The following is a 17,950-nucleotide window of genomic DNA, read 5'->3' on the forward strand; positions in this document are numbered from 1 at the left end:
ACGGCAGCATTTCGGAGGACCTCGCTGTGCCGCAGGCCTCAGCGGCCGGGGGCGGGGCGGCGGTGGGGGGCACGTCTCGGGTCCTCCAGCCCGGCACCGGTGCCCTCCCTCCCATCAGGGCCTCTAGCCCAGCAGTTGTGGCCAGAAACTACAGGCAATGAACAAGTCCACAGTTTAATTTGGAACATACAGGACAATTTATTGAAGTCAATCTCAAGCAAAATGTGAACTCAGTGGAATGTCATTAAGAACCTTTCCAAATTAATCCTCACGGAAGCAAAAAACACATTTGAATTCCAAAGTATTTGTAAAATAAAAAAAGGCAACATCTCAGTAAATATAATGTACAAAAATTTATGTTCCTACCAGCACACACAGTAGTAAGAAGCTTAAAATTACAGGCAATCCTAAATACACTATAACTAGTCAACAGTAAGCTATCTATATACAGGTTAACCAAGCTTTACACGTTTCACACTATGCAGTAAAACATAGGCCAATCAACAAAATCCCCAAAATATCATATATCTTGAAGTCTATGTGGCAAACATCAAGTCATTATACAGTAATGCCCTAGTGGAACACCCCCCAGGGAAAATGAACACTAATCCCTTAGTGTCAAGAGCTTCTAGCCAAGTCACAGAAACTCAAAAGAGATTGACTTTAGTGAATATTGATGCTTTGTTATTAAAGACTCAAGTCTCGAGTGATTTAGGCAAAATAACATTTCACAGGATCTACAAAGTTTATTACAGATAAACAAAGTACAGAAATAACCAATCTACAAAGGTCATTATCATAGATAAAGATCACAAGAAAAAGAAAACAATCTGTAGGTATCTGTGTTTGTTGTGCAATATCACAAGTGGTTACAAATGAATTTCTCGTATCAATTCCAATTGTGCACACACCCTTGTATAGAAAAAGGATCTTATTAGCCGGCTGTAACCATCATTTAGCATCTTGGTCATCGGAGGCAATGTGATTTTCTTTTTAACAGAGGGTATGTGACAGCACAAATGAGATAAAAGAGCAATATTAATGACAACAGAGTAAAAAAGTAAATTGTATCCAGTCCACTCCTAACCTGACAAGAACACCTCATACATACCTCGGCCCGGTGATCTGAGGGACACCGCGCCTCGTGCACACGTCGCAGGTCTGTGGCCGGCACCCGAGGGGGCTCGCTTGCCAATTTGCAGATGCGGAAGGTCACATAAGAAAACTAAGGACCGAATAAATGACTTTGGCAACTGTTCATCTTTTCCCTTTTTCTTACGCATAACTGACTTTCACAGGCTACAGAAGGGCAGGCCGCTCCCCGCCCCCCCCCATCTGAACTTGTCACTTAAGCAATGGACTGACGGAGAAAAGAACGGAAATGGTTTTTGAAACACACAGATTACACCCTGCGTTTCAGGAGTGTAATGTAAGTGCAAATTTTTGTTTTTTCCCTACACAGGCATATATATTAAAAGGAAAGAAGAGGTGCATGGGGATAGGGTTGACAAAATGACAAAATAAAGAACACATGTGGGAAATACTCATAAAAAGGCTGCTGGTATTTCATGCAAGAGTCTCTTCCCGAATGTGTACATGAAATCTGAGCTATCTGCTGTGGACACTCTCTCCCATTTGCAGAACTTTGCCTTTAATCCAAGTTGAAGAGGACAAGAGACTAGGTTGTTTTCAAAACAGTATACAAAACAATGCTTTCTACTTCATAAGTTTAAAAGTAACTGTAAAATAAGGGGAATCTGAAGAGTTTCAAGTACTTAAAAAACCTGAATTCAATGAGGCAGAGGTCTCAGCGTTAAAGTGACTACTTCGTACCTGTGGTAAACATCATTCCCCCTCCCTCACCCTGTTCTAACCCCCTTTTCTCCCTGTACCCCGCCCCGGGGAAAAGTTGGTAGATTTCAGTATATACACATTTCCAACTTTTCAATCTTCTTTAATACATGGCAAAACCGTCTAATCAGATCTGTTCCCCAGCTTAGCTGAAAATGGAGGCGGGTTCTACTCTTGGTTTACAGATAACCGGGGACCAACTGTAAGCGGTCCGAGGCCAACGGAAATCGTTCCAAATGATCACTTTGTGTCTGCAGCAACTTGGCCAACTTGGGAAGTCGAGTCTGCGCTGCCAGAGGTACCTCCCCGGTGAGCTTCCCAAGCCCTCAGGGCTCCGCGGCCACCTGTTTTCTTATCCTGTTGGGAGCTGGCAGCGCCCTGACTTCAAGGTGAATGCTGAAGGACCCTGGGCGGGGGGGTGTCCAGAGACCAGGCTCTGTAGGCTGCTCTCTGCCGTCCAGACTGCAGCGCTCGCCCTCGCCCTGGCCCTGGCCCTGACTGGAACCCAAACCGTGCGATGAGGCCGAAAGGAAACTACTTCATGAACCGGGAGAGAAACCTGTCCAACAGCCTGCCCACTCTGAGAGTCCTCTACATGATTATCTCAGAATTCCAAAACATTATTTACAAGCATGTTTCCAAGTATTATGTGGAAATGGCAGAAGGGAGCTGGGAGCGGCCACCCCCCTATTATTATTATTATTTTAGTTTTTACATTTGTTCCTGACTTGAACACACAGAGAGCTCCCAGTTTCAGTGATTCTAAAAGTCGGCCTATTCTATAGCTTAGGCCAGATCATTTTTAAGAATTAAGGTAGAGTAGGAACTTGTTAAAATAAAAATGAAAATAAACCCCACCTCCCTCCTGACTCTAGCCCTGATTAGCTATTAAAGAAGTGAATCCCTCCGGGCGGGCCGGCCTTCCAGGAATGAGGGGCCGCCAGCCCCCGCCTGCGCCGCGCATGCCCGGAAGGCCGCCCGGGATTTCCTCTGTAGTTGTTACCCATCTGGTTTCTGAAGCTTTATGCCGATTATCAAAAATTTTACATTCGCTTCTTCTTCCAAAGAATTAACATGAGGCTAAAAAAAGAACCCACCATTATCCCATGATGCTTTAAATTATTTCATTTTGGGACAAGAATAAAACCCAACCATTTTTGCTCTGACCATGCAGATTTACAAGCTAACAAATAGCAACCACAGACTAAGAGCGAGCCACACGTCCTCTGACCGTCTCGCTGGTGAAGCGCGGGCAAGCGCAGTGCGTGTGCGCAATGCACGCAGGAAGCACGGCCCTCTCTCCCCCTTCTGCTTCCACAGCCTGCACCGAGCAGGTGGGCGGTGACAGCCCGGAGCTGTGAGGAGAGCGCCCTGGCCCTGGCGGGGCTCAAGTCACTTCCGGACCATTAAAGAGCACTCCTGGACGAAGACTCCAGAGCTATGGTTAGCTATTTTGTTTTCACCCTGATTTCTGCAATGGCAGAACGATCCTATTAGGTACCCCCAACCCCCCAAAAAGATTAAAAAATCTCAGCAGAGCTGTTGTAACACCAACAAAATGTGACACGATGAAGAAGCTGCATAAAAATACTGAAACCTAAGGTGTCTGTAGGTACACAGCACGTACCCGGCTTACCATATAAAAGTCATCAGGTGTTAAACAGCACAAAGTCCAAAACAAAGCAAGGAGGTAAGATTTCATGTGGGATACGGTTTCAGCGAGAGAGTTACATTTTGAATGTTAAAGGAAATCCTTCATGTTAGTAAGTTTAAAAAAAGCAAACATTTATCTCATATATATATACACACACACACATATATATATATAAAATAAAGTTTTAGTAGGATAAAACCTAGATTTTCTTAAATTATTTTTAAAAGGACATCCAGCTATCTAACTGCTCAAGAACAAAGTTTAGTGTCCCAGCGCGCCGTGCTGCACGTCACCGGCAGCGATCTGATTGGGTAACATGCACAGCATTTTCCATCTTGCTGTTTCTCCTGGGATCATATCCAATCAAGAGAATTCCTGGAGGCTCAATAAGTTACCTCAGAATTAATTGCTGGAATCAGGCAAATGGCAGTTTAGGAGCTTAAGTAAAGGAATTGTAGTGTGATTTGTTTTATGTTTTTTTACAAGAGAAAATCCAGTTCAATTGCACATTTACATTAAAAAAAAGAGAGAGAGAGAGAGGCACAAAAGAGCTTTTTTTTTTTTTTTTTCCAGAGAAGAACTCTAAATTGATAAGAAAAAAGGAACACACATAACACAACGGAAGGAATGTGGCCAAGCATCTACCCTCCCTCCCTTCATAAGGTTCCTAGGTATTTCTTGAGGGAAAATAAATGCCACCAGGTACCAGCAATTGTAAGCAGTCAAAATTCACAGAGAAAGTTAACGTTCATTCAAGCTAGCCCTAGACTTCTACTTAGTACAGTGTGACAACAATGTCTGACATTACTATTTACTTCATACAAGGAATACTGGAATATACATATTCCGAAGCATTAAATGCAAGTGAATTTTGTGGGCACACATCTTGATACACTTGCATCTATGAGATCCAAGCGTCCCAACCATTTTTGCTAACACTGCTTTCTTGGGAGCTTCCCTAAGTGCTTCCTAAAATGAAGTGTGTTTGTGTGGCTCTTACATACCCTGTAGAAGCGCTTCCCCTTCCTCGGTGGGGGTGATTTTAATTAGTAGAGAATACTAAATAGAAATTGTTTACATATAACAGGGGGATACCCCTACCCCTTCCACGCCCCCAAAAGAAGAACTAAACCAAAAAGACCTACTCAGATACAACTCTGATTCGCCTGTGACATTTTCACCAGGAAACTCGGCTGGGCGGGGGTGGGGGGTGGGGGTGGGAATGTTTGATTCGGAGAGGGAAGCAGAGACAGGGAAGGAAATGGCCATAACGCCCTCCAGGTCAGACTAGGGTAGGGGCCCCGTTACACTGCGCAGAGGACGGTGCCTGAATGATCCAACTCCGGCTCTGGGCCTTTCATCTCCCTTTAGCTGCCTCTGTCCACGTGTCAGAGCAACAGGGACAACCACTCTAACTCTGCATTCACATCCACATAAACACGCCTCATCAGAAATGTCCACTGTCAATGGAGAACATTTCAAACTCAGTGAGGGCACCCATTTCTGTTTTTCTCCAAAACCAAAAACCACATTATATACCTTTCTAAGTAAAGGTATCACATCATAAAGCCCAGCTAGGTTCAGACCACAGAGGTAAAATCCGCTGAGGCATCTTGTTTTCAAGAGGCCAGATTCAATACTCCCACGGAGCCCTTCTCTAAGACTATGAAAGTGTTTGGAAGGCAAAGAGAAGTGAGCCTACCTACTGCTCAGCAAAGAGGTATATAAAGATCACCAGAACCTTTTCTAGAGGGCCTGCTCCAACTGCTACTTCAAACACACACGCACACGTACACTGAATAGACTATCTGAACTACACTTCTCCAAAGTTTTAAAAAATGAAAATAAATAAAGGAATCAGGGCTACTTTTGCTTTTTACACCCAAGGAACACATCCTAGACTTTAAATGTATCTCATTAACAAAATTTCTTTTTCTCTTCGTTATTTTAAAAGCGAAGACATCTCTTTTTCCCGCTGTAAGGGCATGGAAGCATGATAAAAGGCAAGAGAAGACCAAGGGACTTTGGCCCGCCACAAAAAAATCCCCAACCCAACAAAACAGAAAAACAGACACGGCCAACTGCTTCTGCCCGCACGCGCTGGCCCTGGTCGGCGCAGCGGCAGCTTTCTCCCACTAACGTGCCATCGAGTCACTTGTTTCTTTTCCTTTTTTTCATCTCAATAACAAAAAGAAAAAAAGGAGAAATCACCACCCATTTATTCTTTCAGTTCTTCTCCGTGATCTTGTGATGCCAGTTTGCATTTGATCTTGCTCCAGGATTCTGGCGACACAGGAGACTCGGGGTCGTGCTCCGAGCAGCAGAGCCGGCCTTCCAGAGCAGAGGGGACCAGCGCGCCCGCCTCATGCTCTCTACAAAATGAGCGTGGGCAGAACTCGCAGAAGGAGACGGCCGCACCGCTGCACTCCTCGCACTGATGCCACGGGCACTCCCACTTTCCTGCGGAGGGGTGGGCACAGGGAAAAGAGCCCCGTTAGTGGCCGTCGTGATTACCCACGAAGAAGCCGGGCTCACGCCATCTGCTCTGACTGGAGACCGAATTCAGCTGACTACGACTCGGCATCTCGGCCACACTCACGTCTCAGTGGACGACTGAGCGTGGGCGTGCGCTCCGTCCCAAACTCAATGCCACGGGGGCCGACGGCTCGCCCACGGCAATAAGGAGCAAGAAACCGATCCTCCTGGCCCGCACCTATCCCATATTTGCAGACAGATTTCTCACTAGCATACTTTCGGTTCAACATTATCCATTCCATGGCTCCACTAAGGGGAGTGAAGTACATTCTAGGTGACACATCGTTGGCAGTCGCAAGTCAGGGAAAGGGTCCTGAAAGGCTCGCTTACCATATGGTGGCTGAGTCAGGTTAAGGCATAAGAGGTGGTATGCTTTGGGACAGTCTTTTTTGTCACACATGACCAGCTCTCCACCATCTCCACATTGAAAACAGTAGTCTTCATGCATCTGCTTTGGTTCTGCTTTGATTTTTCGCCTCTTCTGCTTTAACTTAGCATTTCTGGCCTTTTCTTCGGCTGTTGACGCACACGTCGACTGGCGGGGAGAAGGATGAACACAGCGCGTGAGGCTCTACATAGAAAGGGAGCTCCCATAACCTCAGGCTCATCTGAGTTCCCTTGAACTCTTTTGTTCAATTACCTAAAAACCAGCAGGAGGACTTATCCCATAACAGTACTAAAATAAAAATAAGGCTTCATTTTCTCTGACTTTTGAATACGGTGCTTTGTGTTTTAAATTGCAAGGATCCTGAGATGTAATTCATGTACCACAGCACTCACCATTTAAAGTGGCTCATTCCGTGGTTTTTGGCATAGTGTGAATTTTAAAAAAGTTTTTGAAAAGGATGTTGATAACCAGATTTAATGCAAATGCAAATGCAAACACCTCTTCAGAACCTGACAGATCTTACTGAGAGCTGCTTCACTGGAAAGTCAGAGAGTCTACACTCCGGTTAAGGTGACAGCTGTGGACTAAACCGGGGACCCACTCGCCAGCCCTTTCCTGAGATGGTCACAGACTTCCACAGCCTCACTGCTGACTTGCCGCCGGCCTGGGGCGCTCGCTCCCCGCGCAACTGACCTTGGGCCGCACGCCCAGGAAGCCGCTGCAGTTCTCTGCGCCGCAGTGGCACTCGGTTCTGCCGTTGCCCAGACAGTCCAGGTTGTAATTAAACGTTAACTCCATCCCTAAAGCGAGAGAAAGAATTACTCATCCTCAAGTCTCAGGGAACAGACATGCTGTCACACACACACTCTCATAATGAAAAGAGAGACTTAATTCTGACCTGAAGGCTTTTCCCTCAGCCGTGCTCTGCACTGAAGAGTGACAGGGGAAAAACAACAGAGGGAAACATCCCCACCCACCAAGGATTACAGCAAAACAGTCTATAAAAGCCGTCATATCCTTCCCATTGAAGTGCTCAAAAACAATGTAAGAGACGAAGAATCTGAAATCTGTGCTCGAGAGAAATGGGCTCTGGCTTAGCTTGCTTTTCTCAAGCTAATTTACAAGAATTTCTGAATGAACAGAGTGGCGGCCACACTATCTCCGGCGACTAACGCCTTAGCGCATGCTCGGAACGGAGTTCACAGTGCGGATTTACTATTTACACCAAAGACCCAGGGATTCGGACTGGGAGGTCCAAGCTTGCTGCTGGCTGGTCCTGAACAGAGTTCCGGGAATGCAGTTTCTCTTTTAGCTACAGCTCTTCTCTTCTCACCCATTTCCCTAAAACCTGGCAGAGAAGAAACTAAGTGTTGCTGGTAAGATGCTGGATGGCTGAGGAGACATGGAAGCAATAACGGCCTTCGGGAGCTTTTCGTGTCTAATTTGAAACAGACTGATCTTTCAACTAAAAAACAAACAAACAAAAACCCCCCCACACAAACCAAGAAACCAGCTGATGCTAACACAGTATGTTCATACTTTAAAGAAGAAAACAAAAGCTTAAACATCTGGTTATATTGGGCAGACAGGAATCATTGGGAGGAGTCATTCAGGAGGGTCGCGGACACACAGGATTCTGTAACATCCTCTTGGACAGAAAGGCTCTTGCTAAACTCCCTTTTGCAGGACATGGATTTTCACTTCTTAGTGGCAGATAACAGTTTCAAATATAATCCTATCTTACTTGAATAAATACTTGAGCATCAAACCTTGAAGGATGTCCTGCCCAGAGAGAGGGGCACGGGGAGCAAGTAGCTTTTTTACCTGCAGGAATATCACAAAGAGCAAAAAGTCCAACTCGAACATCTCCATTCACTGTCCACTTTTGTGTTTCACAGTTTGGATTACAACTGTGGTTCATAAAGCGAGAATAATTTCCTTTGGGGCCAGCATCAATTATACGGTCCTTCAGAAAGAAAAGAAATGAAAGGTACCTCTGACATAAAACGAAGTACAAGCCTCTCTCAGAAACCTCCAACTCGGTCAAGAGCCACAGGAAGCAGCGTTTTGCTACCAGCCGAAGTCTAGCAGCTGACAACTCCCACAACACATGCTCTCCGGGCTGGTGACCAAGTTCTCTAGCTGATGAGTTTCAAGTCAAAGCAATTAAGATAAAGTGGAATTTATCTTAAAGTTGTTTAAACTTTGTTTCTAGACACAGACCATAGTAAAATGCACTTAGAAGATGACCCGGCCACAGGGGTGCCAGAGCGCAGAGCTCAGCCAGCCGCTTGGTGTGGGAGCCATGAGACTTGCTGTCAGCCCTCCTTTCCTGCTCTGAACAAGCAGCGAAACCAGTCTGGGGGTAAATGGACAAGAGAGCAGGCCATAAAGAGGGACGGAGGAAATATGGAAGCCTTTCCTCTGAATGAAGATTTGGACGTCTGATCGACGGAAGGGCTATCGTGTGGGACATACTCTTCAGTGGTTACCTGTTCCTTCTATTTTACTTACACTGACGTTCAGAACACAGTAAAAAGCTCAACATTCTGAATTCGAACTCTGATCATCCGGATGAGCTCTGGAGGACGGAGCCTCCCATGTGTCATCAAGATGGCTGGAGGGGCCCCGACAGTGAGGAGCGGACTTAAAGGGCTACTCAGGCATCAGAAATAAATGGCATTTTAGGTTTATGAAATTTCTGTTCATGGAAGTTGTAAAACTGTCAAACAATGACATATCAGTTAAAATAAACTTCTTGTAAGTGATTTCTAGCTCTTACTTTTAATGATATTCTAACTCAGTTTCAGGGAGAGCCTGGAACACAGGAAACATGGGTACTAGTCTTAGCCCTTCACTCGACTGTGACAAGATATCCAACAGATCGCTTGTCAGGGCTGGACCTCAGTTTCTCATCCTCTGCAAATCAGAGGACTGCTGAAGAAATTGCACAAGATAACAGATGTCCCGAACGTGTGACAAATGGGACTTATGAGCATACGGGTTAATCTAGCAGCTTTATGATCATTTCGCTTATGATGGCATCCATTTGTCCTACCTCAGACATGAAGTTTCAGTACACAGAACAATTTAGAGTTAGAATTTTTGCTAAATCAGAACTTTAATGGGGCTTTAGAACTTAGCATGACAGAGCTGATGGTCTCGGTCAGTGATGGAGAAACTGAGGGCCAGGTCCTTCAGTGACTAAGAAGAGCTGGGACAAAAAGCCCCATATGTCCGCCCTGGTCCTGGTCATCTGTCCACTCACATGCCATGTGCAAGGCTTCAATAATCAGCCTTTGTGTAGCCTGCTATAATTAGCACATTATGGGAGCTAGCATACTGGCTACTGTAAAGCGTTCATTCTCCTGAAAAAAAACAATCAAATTAGAGGAAACGGAGTTCAATCTAAGACCATGAAACAAAGACCCAAAATCCTTTTTTCTTACAAAAAAAAAGCAATTTTACCTTGGTAACAGTTAACATATAAAAATTAGTTACACTGTTCTCGTGGGCTCTCTTGATTCGCAATCTGCATTCTTCTTCATCAATTAATTCGCCAACATATTCATTTACAAATTCGCCCTGCAGAGAAGCATGCACTATGTAAATGTAAGACCAGTGTACTCTCTTTGAGAGCATTCTTTAACACCACATGTATAATCCAAGAGAATTAACCAAAAAGAATTCTGGAAATCTAACGCTAGAAACAACAGTAGTTGTCATTCCCTGGCATGCAGGGGGCACTGATTTTCTCGTAGCCGCGTCTCAAAAGGTGATAACCCGTCTTTCCTTGCTGACAATATGATTTATGACACTATGTCCAAGGGACATAATGATGGGAGCCTGAGATAAGGCTAACTCAAGTCTTTGAGGCTGTATTACAACAGACTTTTACTAAGTGTGCAGAGTTAGGGTTAATGCCCGTTAAAGATCTGAATCGGAAACAAATGAATTCTTTTTTTAAAAAAACTTTTTATTTTGGAGTAATTCTAGATATTCACAGGGAGTCGCAAAAATAGCGCAGAGAGGATCCGTGCGCCCATCAGCTGGTATTCCCCGCCCGCAACATCTTACAGAGCTACAGGACTGTATTAAAACTAGAGAGCTGACCTTGGTACAATCTACAAATCTTATTCACACTGCACCAACTTTACATGCACTGCGTGTCTGTGTGTGTGTGTGTTAGTCCTATGGAATTTGGTCAGGCGTAGAATCATGTCACCATCACCACAACCGAGATACAGAACCGTTCCATCACCACACAGACCACTTGTACAGTCCTTTCTAATTACACTGTCCTCCTTCCCTCCTCCACCCCATCCCATCCTTAATCTGTTCTCCATCGCTGTCATTTGGAGGATGCTCTATAAATGAAATCATACAGTATGTAATCTTTTGAGGTTGGCAATTAAAAAACCCCTCAGTCTTAATTCTCTTGAGACCTGTCCCATTTGTTATGTCAGTAGCTCAGTCTGTTTTCTCCCACTGAGTACTCTTTCACACTATGGACGTACTGCGGTTTAACGGTTCACTCTCCTGAGGAATGTTTGAATTATTTTCATATTTTGGCTATTACAAATAAAGCTGTTGTGAACATTCTGGCAAAAGTTTTTGTGCAGACATAGGTTTTCATTTCTCTGGGAGAAGTGGCCAGGAGTGCAGCTGGTTGGGTCAAATGGTGAGTTTGTATTTAATTTTTTAAGAAACTATTTTCCGGAGTGTATGCACCATTTCACATTCCCATCATACTTTCCCACTGTAGGAGAGACCCAGTTTCTCCATATCCTTTCCAGCATCTGGTACTGCCGACTACTTTTCGTTTTGCTATTCTCACAGGTGTGCAGGGATTAGCTTCTTTTATTACTTTTTAAAGATTTTACTTATTTGAGAGAGAGAGCACAAGCGGGGGGAGGGGCAGAGGGAGAGGGAGAAGCAGGCTCCCCGCTGAGCAGGGAGGCCGACACAGGGCTCAATCCCAGGACCCCCGGATCAGGACCTGAGCAGAAACAAAGAGACAGACACTTAACTGATTATGCCACCCAGGCCCCATGATTAGCTTCTTTTAAAATAAGGTAAATACTATACATTCAACATCTTGTGTTTATAAATTCATAGTCATTAACCCTTTCACCTCGAAAGCATGGCTGATTCAATCCAGGACAAGAGCATTACCTACAGAACTTTTCGGTCTCAAGAAAAAGAAATGTCTTGGGAAACAAAAAATGTATTTGCTTATTGTCGCACCAGGCTTGTTCTTCTTCCCACCCCCGACCTCCTCCCCCATACAAATTTTCACTAGCCCTTCTCACGGTTCTTAGAATCACAGAACTGATAGTAAATATCAGTAATCTAAAGAGAAGTACCATATTTTCTGATTTTGGCAAATCATTAAGAACATAAGCCAACGTTCTTACAAATATTTAATCTTTCTCTATTGATAAAAACAAAAGATTGTCAGTTCTGTAACATAGAGAAAAAAGTTAATGGGTCAAATTGGAAGGAACCAACCTAATGACCCACGCATGTCTCTTCCCTTGGTGGTCTGCTGTTAGTGGGGTCAGTGAGGCTCTGAGTCAGCCTCAAGGAGCTACATACTTGTTTCCACTGGGGAGTGGTCACCCCAAAAGTTGACCTCTGGCTTTTTTCTCCCTCCCATTTTCACTGACTGTTAACCTATGACAAAGAATTAGGTTAGAAAAAGAAATGTACAAATACAAAAAAAGAAGAAAAAGAAATATACTACACTGATAACTGTAACACTATAACAGAACAGTTTATTTTCTCTACCTTTCCCTTCCAGTTCTTTCTCGCAAAGGACGGAGGAGGGTCTGCACATTTGTGTGCCACGCTCAGTCACCTTACCGGGCTTTCCCTCCATCCAGCTGGGGCTGTGTCACAGCTGATGAACAATTCGCACCATCACGTGGGACCACCGCCCTCACAGGTCGGTCCTCGCCACCCCGTGTTACTAATTTAATGGCAGGTTTTCTTTAACTGAAACCCATAGAGCAGAACTTCAACCAAGTTGGCTATACATCATCTTTTCCACGTATTAGGATTCAAGGTAAGATTTCATTTAAAGAAATGGTTCTGTGGCTGTCAAAGCTTCAGTATCATGTATTATGGTTTTATGAAAATGAGTGAATACAGGAAAGTTAAAGGGCTGATATCAAACAGGAAGAGTGCAAGTCTTAAAATTTGATACCACTGTAAATAAATATTCCTAGCTATTTTGTAAGAGAAATATTTCAGATGTCCCAAGGGACAAACCTTAGCTTCAAAGAGTTGCTTACTGGGGCACCTGGGTGGCTCAGTCGGTTAAGCATCTGCCTTCGGCTCAGGTCATGATCTCAGGGTCCTGGGAATTGAGCACCAGCAGGGAGCCTGCTTCTCCCTCTCCCATTGCCCCTCCCCCCTATGTGTGCACGTGCTCTCTCTCTCTCCCCCCTCAAATAAATAAATAAAATCTTAAAAAAGAAAAAACCAAAAAACGAAAGAGTTGCTTACTGGACTTAAAACCATTAACTGTGGGGCACCTGGCTGGCTCAGTTGGTAGAGCATGGGACTTTTGATCTTGAGGTTGTTGAGTTCAAGCCCCACATTGAGTGAAGAGATTACTTAAAAAAAATAATAATGGGGGGCACCTGGGTGGCTCAGTCGTTAAGCGTCTGCCTTCGGCTCAGGTCATGATTCCAGGTCCTGGGATCGAGCCCCGCATCGGGCTCCCTGCTCCGCGGGAAGCCTGCTTCTCCCTCTCCCACTCCCCCTGCTTGTGTTTCTGCTCTCGCTATCTCTCTCTCTGTCGAATAAATAAATAAAATCTTTAAAAAAAATAATAATAATAAAATCTTAAAAAAAGACAAACCCAAAAGACACCCATTAACTGTGAATTCAATTGTGAACAAAAATAACCAAATAAAGAGCTTTAAAAATGCTAGAAATCTGTCCTTAAAGACTATGGCAAAAAGGTAGGGTGTAATTCAGCATTTAATATATATTTATTTAATTTCTGAGAAAGAAATCATCTTGTAACAGGAAGTCCCTTTTTTGGCTCTGGCACACATTTTCAGGAATCTGTTATGTGTGAAAAGAAGAGGACTGGCTGTGTACAATCAGTTTCATCTTTGGCTTCTGTCCCCTCAATGCACCAAAAGTCTTTTCCATGTTGCTACTCAGTCTTTTATGATTTTGCTTTTCAGGAATTTATACTTCCAGCTATTTTGTAAAAGACCAACGGTCTTACATTAGCAATCCCTCAAGAGCTAACAGGCAGAATAATCCTGGCTATATTTTCTCTTGATTATATTAATTTAATAAATTAGAATACATTTTAAAATAAATGCAATTACTGGATAAATTTCAGGATAACCCCTAAACCTCCCCTGAAGTCACAGGCAAAAATTTGTATTATGATATGCATGGCATTAAAGTAACATCAAAAATTTTGCATTCTAGGGGCACCTAGCTGGCTCAGTTGGAGGAGTGTGCTCCTCTTGATCTCAGGGTCCTGAGTTCGAGCCCCATGTTGATGTAGAGATTAAAAAAAATAAACTTAAAAAATTTTTTTGCATTCTATAATGACTTTTTTTTGTTTTACTTTTTTAAGTAGGCTCCACGCTGAACTCAGGACCCTGGGATCAAGACCTGAGCTGAGCCAAGAGTCAGACACTTAACCAACTGAGCCACCCAGGCGCCCCACTTACAATGACATTTAAATGCTGAGGGCCTTTGGCCAAGAGACCCAATGCATGTATCTAATCCATCAGCGAATCCTGTTGGCTCTGCCTTCAAAATGTCAGCAATCCACCCACTTCTCTCCTGTTCTGCGACAACCCTAGCGGTCCACACCACCATCATCTCTCTCCTGGATGATAATGATCTCCTTTTTGCTACTCCTTCAGCCTGTGACCATAAATACCCCAGACTACAGCCAGAGTTTTCTTCTGAACCCCAAGGGTGGCACACAGGTACTTAAGGTGGCCCCCAAGATGCCTGTCCCCTAAGGCTTATACCATGGTGTGATCCTCTGTCCTTGAGTGAGCGGGATCTGTGACATAAGTCTAACCAATAGACAATGGTGAAGGTGACAGGATGTATGTTATTATATGAGTTTGTTACATCAAGACTTTAGCATCCATCTTGCTGGAGTGGAGTGTCTCTCCCCCTTGTTGGCTGTGAGGGAGCAAACAGCCATGTTGGGGAACCCTATTTGGCAAGGAATCGGGGGCAGCCTCTAGAAGCTAATAGCAGCAAAACAACGAGAACAACAACAACCCGAGACAAAAAAACAGCTGAAGCTCTCAGACCTACAGCTTCAAAGAGCAGAATTCTGCCAATAGCCATGCAAGCAGGAAAATGGATCCTTCTCCAGCTGAGGCACAATAATGAGAATCCAGTCCTGGGCAGCATCTTGAATGAAACCTTGTGAGACCCTAAGTAGAGGACCCAGCCAAGCACTGCCTAACTCCTGAGCCCTAGAAACTGTGAGAAAATAAAATGTGTGTTACATTATAAGTTCCCAAGTTTGCAATATTATTGTTATGCAGCAATAGAGAATGAGCACATCAGCTCAGATCAAGTCACTTCCCACTAAAATCTTCCAGAAGCCTCCCTCCTGTGGCCTCTAAGGCACATAAGATGTAGCCCCAGGCCACCCTCCCTCACATCTCCTACCTACCAACCGCCCCTCTCCTCCTCCTTCTCCAGGTGCACTGGCTCTCCTGCTGTTTCTGGAGCATGCTAAGGCCTCTGTCCTTGCTTTTTCTTCAGTTTGAAATGCTCTTCTCCCTTATGTGCCTGCAAGGCTTTCTCCCTCATGTTCATGTCAAACGTCACCTCCTCAACCCTCCTTAACCAAGCAGTTTGAAATAACCATCCCTGTCAGCAGCCATCCCCTTTGACTGCGTTATTTTTCTTTGCAGCATTTTAGTGGTACTCAACATTATATATCTATTTATTACCTGTCTCTAGCAGACCTACAAAGGTGTCTTGTTCACTACTGTTTTTCCAAATGCCCAGAGGAGTACCTGGCACACAGAAGTAGCTTCACAAACACGTGCTTAATGAGTGAGTTTCACCTCAAGCAATCTAACCTATAGAAATCGGTGCCTAAAGGGGCACCTGGGTGGCTCAGTCGGTTAAGCATCTGCCTTCGGCTCAGGTCATGATCTTGGGGTCCTGGGATTGGGCTCTCTGCTCATTGGGGAGTCCGCTTCTCCCTCTCCCTCTGCTTTTCCCTCTTTCCCTGCCCCTCCCCCCACTCATACTTGCTCTCTCTCTCTCAAATAAGTAAATAAAATCTTTAAAAAAAACCTGGGTGCATGAAGATAGATGATCAAGAATGTTCATTATAGAATGAAATATATATATAAATTTATTAGAAAATAGGTGAAATAAGTTATGGTACATTTTACTATGGAATACAATGGGACTGTTGCAAAGAATGAGGAGAAATCTGTATGTATTGTCATTAAGGTGTATTTATGATATATGAAGTGGGATAAAATAATATGTATCATATTTATGTTTTAAAAAACCCTGTAAGTATAGAATATCGGAATATGTATTTGTATATGTTTACATTTATAACTGTGTAGAAAAAGTTATAAAAGGCTACATGATAGCCTCTTAACAATGATCATCTCTGGTGAGGAGATGAAAGGGATGAAGGAATTTCATTCTTTATTATCTTTTTTGTGTTGTTTGATTCTCTTTCCTACATTATATGGTGCTTTTTAATTACAGATGTGATTTTTTTTTTTTTTACAGGTACAAAAATGTCAAGAGTAACCTAAAATGCCCACCAGACCTACCTTCTCTCAGTGGAAGCCTCTCTGTGTTCTCTCTCCATGGGGACTAGGCAAGCAGGGGGTGGTGGTGGGGGGAGGGTTGGGGGAGGTGGGCTGGGGCCTGGTTTTAAAACGCACACTGTTCAGGCCTGTCCCAGGTATTTCAGTAAGACCCTCTGGTAAGGATCCCAGGAGATCCCCAGGATCTCTGAAGTTTGACAGCCACTGTTTGAAAGTAGGATTTGCTGGGGATTTTCATTTTTGAGTTATTTGCATTTAAAAATTTTTCTGCAAAGAGACAGCTTTGAAAACTGCCTCAAAGTATAAGAATGAAGATAATTTGTAAGTGTCAAAGACCTCAACTTCTGCCAATTGCTTTTGCATATATAATCTGAGACTGGTAGAAACCCTTTCAAATACGTAGGGCAGGGATTACCATGTCCGCTGGAGAGCAGGGGAAACTGAGGCTCAGGGAGTGAGAGACTTGGCCCTGGCCTCATGGCCATGGAACAGTGATGTGGGCACGAAGTCCTGGGTCTGCTAGTTTCCATCCCAGCACGTTCTGACCTTTGCACTCTTTTGACTCTGCGAAGCCTTTTATAGCTCTTTTGCTTAACAAGTAAAAAATATTTCAAAGAGAAAATGACCGATGTCCCTTCTCCTTTTTATGCCTAATCACAGGACACCCAAAGTTTATGTATACTTTATTACTGCCTCTTCCTACCGCTCCCGCTTTGCTCGAGAAGTGCCCACGTTTCACCACGGTAAGTTCCAAAATTTTGCCATAAATCCCCATGCATTTCATCCCTAAGAGAAGATGAAGCATCTTCTAAGAGGCACAGGCCCTGGTCTGTCCCCCCGGTGCCCCCGGCCCCCGCTACCTTCTTAATGCTCCTTTTGGTCCTGAGGCCCCAGCCCCTCCGCTCGGTCTTGATGATCTCGGCATCAGGGTAGAGCCTCTTGGTGAAGCACTGGTTCTGGCAGCGCTCGCCGGCCGGGCACACCTGCGGGTGGCACTCGTACTGCAGCATGCGGTTCAGGCACTCCGACTCCAGGCCGCACGGGTTCTCATCGGCTGGCTTGCAGTTGCAGCGGGGAATCTCAGACAGGTCTGCAACATGGATCTGTACCTTTCCTATCACTTTGTTAGCCTAGAAGACGAAGCCACAAAGAAGAGGAAGAATTTAAACAGGAACATCAGACACAGCCAGGCGATTTCTCGTTCGGGCTACTGCCTTGTGGCATGACTCTGAGAAAGGCTCTTTCTTTTTTTTTTTTAAAGATTTGATTTATTTATTTGAGAGAGAATGAGAGAGAGCACATGAGAGGGGGGAGGGTCAGAGGGAGAAGCAGACTCCCTGCCGAGCAGGGAGCAGGGAGCCCGATGCGGGACTCCATCCAGGGACTCCAGGATCATGACCTGATCCGAAGGCAGTCGCTTAACCAACTGAGCCACCCAGGTGCCCGAGAAAGGCTCTTTCTATCTTGACCTCAGTTTCCCCGTGTAGAAGCTAAGAACAAGATGGCCCCTACCGAGTGGACAGAAATATCAAAGTCTGATGTAAATTCTCCCTTATTTATCTTGTGTATTTCTTCTTCTTCTCGCTGATGGAAACTTCCTAACTGAAGACAACTGTGGGCTTTCTGGAAGAAGAGGAGCTGAACACCTACATTCTCATTTGGTTGCAGGAGAACCTGGTCGGGCGAGAACAGGATTCCACATGGAACATG

The 17,950-nt window shown here is 44.4% G+C and overlaps 1 protein-coding gene across 4 annotated transcripts in view; it reads right to left on the reverse strand.

Annotated features, from left to right (window-relative positions):
• Nucleotides 1-173: 173 nt before the first annotated feature.
• NSD3 (nuclear receptor binding SET domain protein 3) overlaps nt 174-17,950 on the reverse strand; it is a 121,425-nt gene continuing 103,648 nt past the window's right edge. For 3 of the 4 annotated variants that reach the window (XM_081809204.1, XM_006741440.3, XM_006741438.3), the window contains 6 exons: nt 17,101-17,370; nt 9,897-10,013; nt 8,253-8,394; nt 7,122-7,228; nt 6,371-6,575; nt 174-5,965 (listed from right to left, as the gene is read on the reverse strand). In XM_081809204.1, the coding sequence (XP_081665330.1) occupies nt 5,724-5,965; nt 6,371-6,575; nt 7,122-7,228; nt 8,253-8,394; nt 9,897-10,013; nt 17,101-17,370 (1,083 nt within the window). In that variant the 3' untranslated portion in view covers nt 174-5,723. The remainder of the gene's footprint in view (nt 5,966-6,370; nt 6,576-7,121; nt 7,229-8,252; nt 8,395-9,896; nt 10,014-17,100; nt 17,371-17,950) is intronic. The other variant, XM_006741439.3, reaches the window with a different exon arrangement.

Source organism: Leptonychotes weddellii, chromosome 2, assembly GCF_054177405.1.
Source record: "Leptonychotes weddellii isolate Sample4059 chromosome 2, ASM5417740v2, whole genome shotgun sequence".
NCBI lineage: Eukaryota > Metazoa > Chordata > Mammalia > Carnivora > Phocidae > Leptonychotes > Leptonychotes weddellii.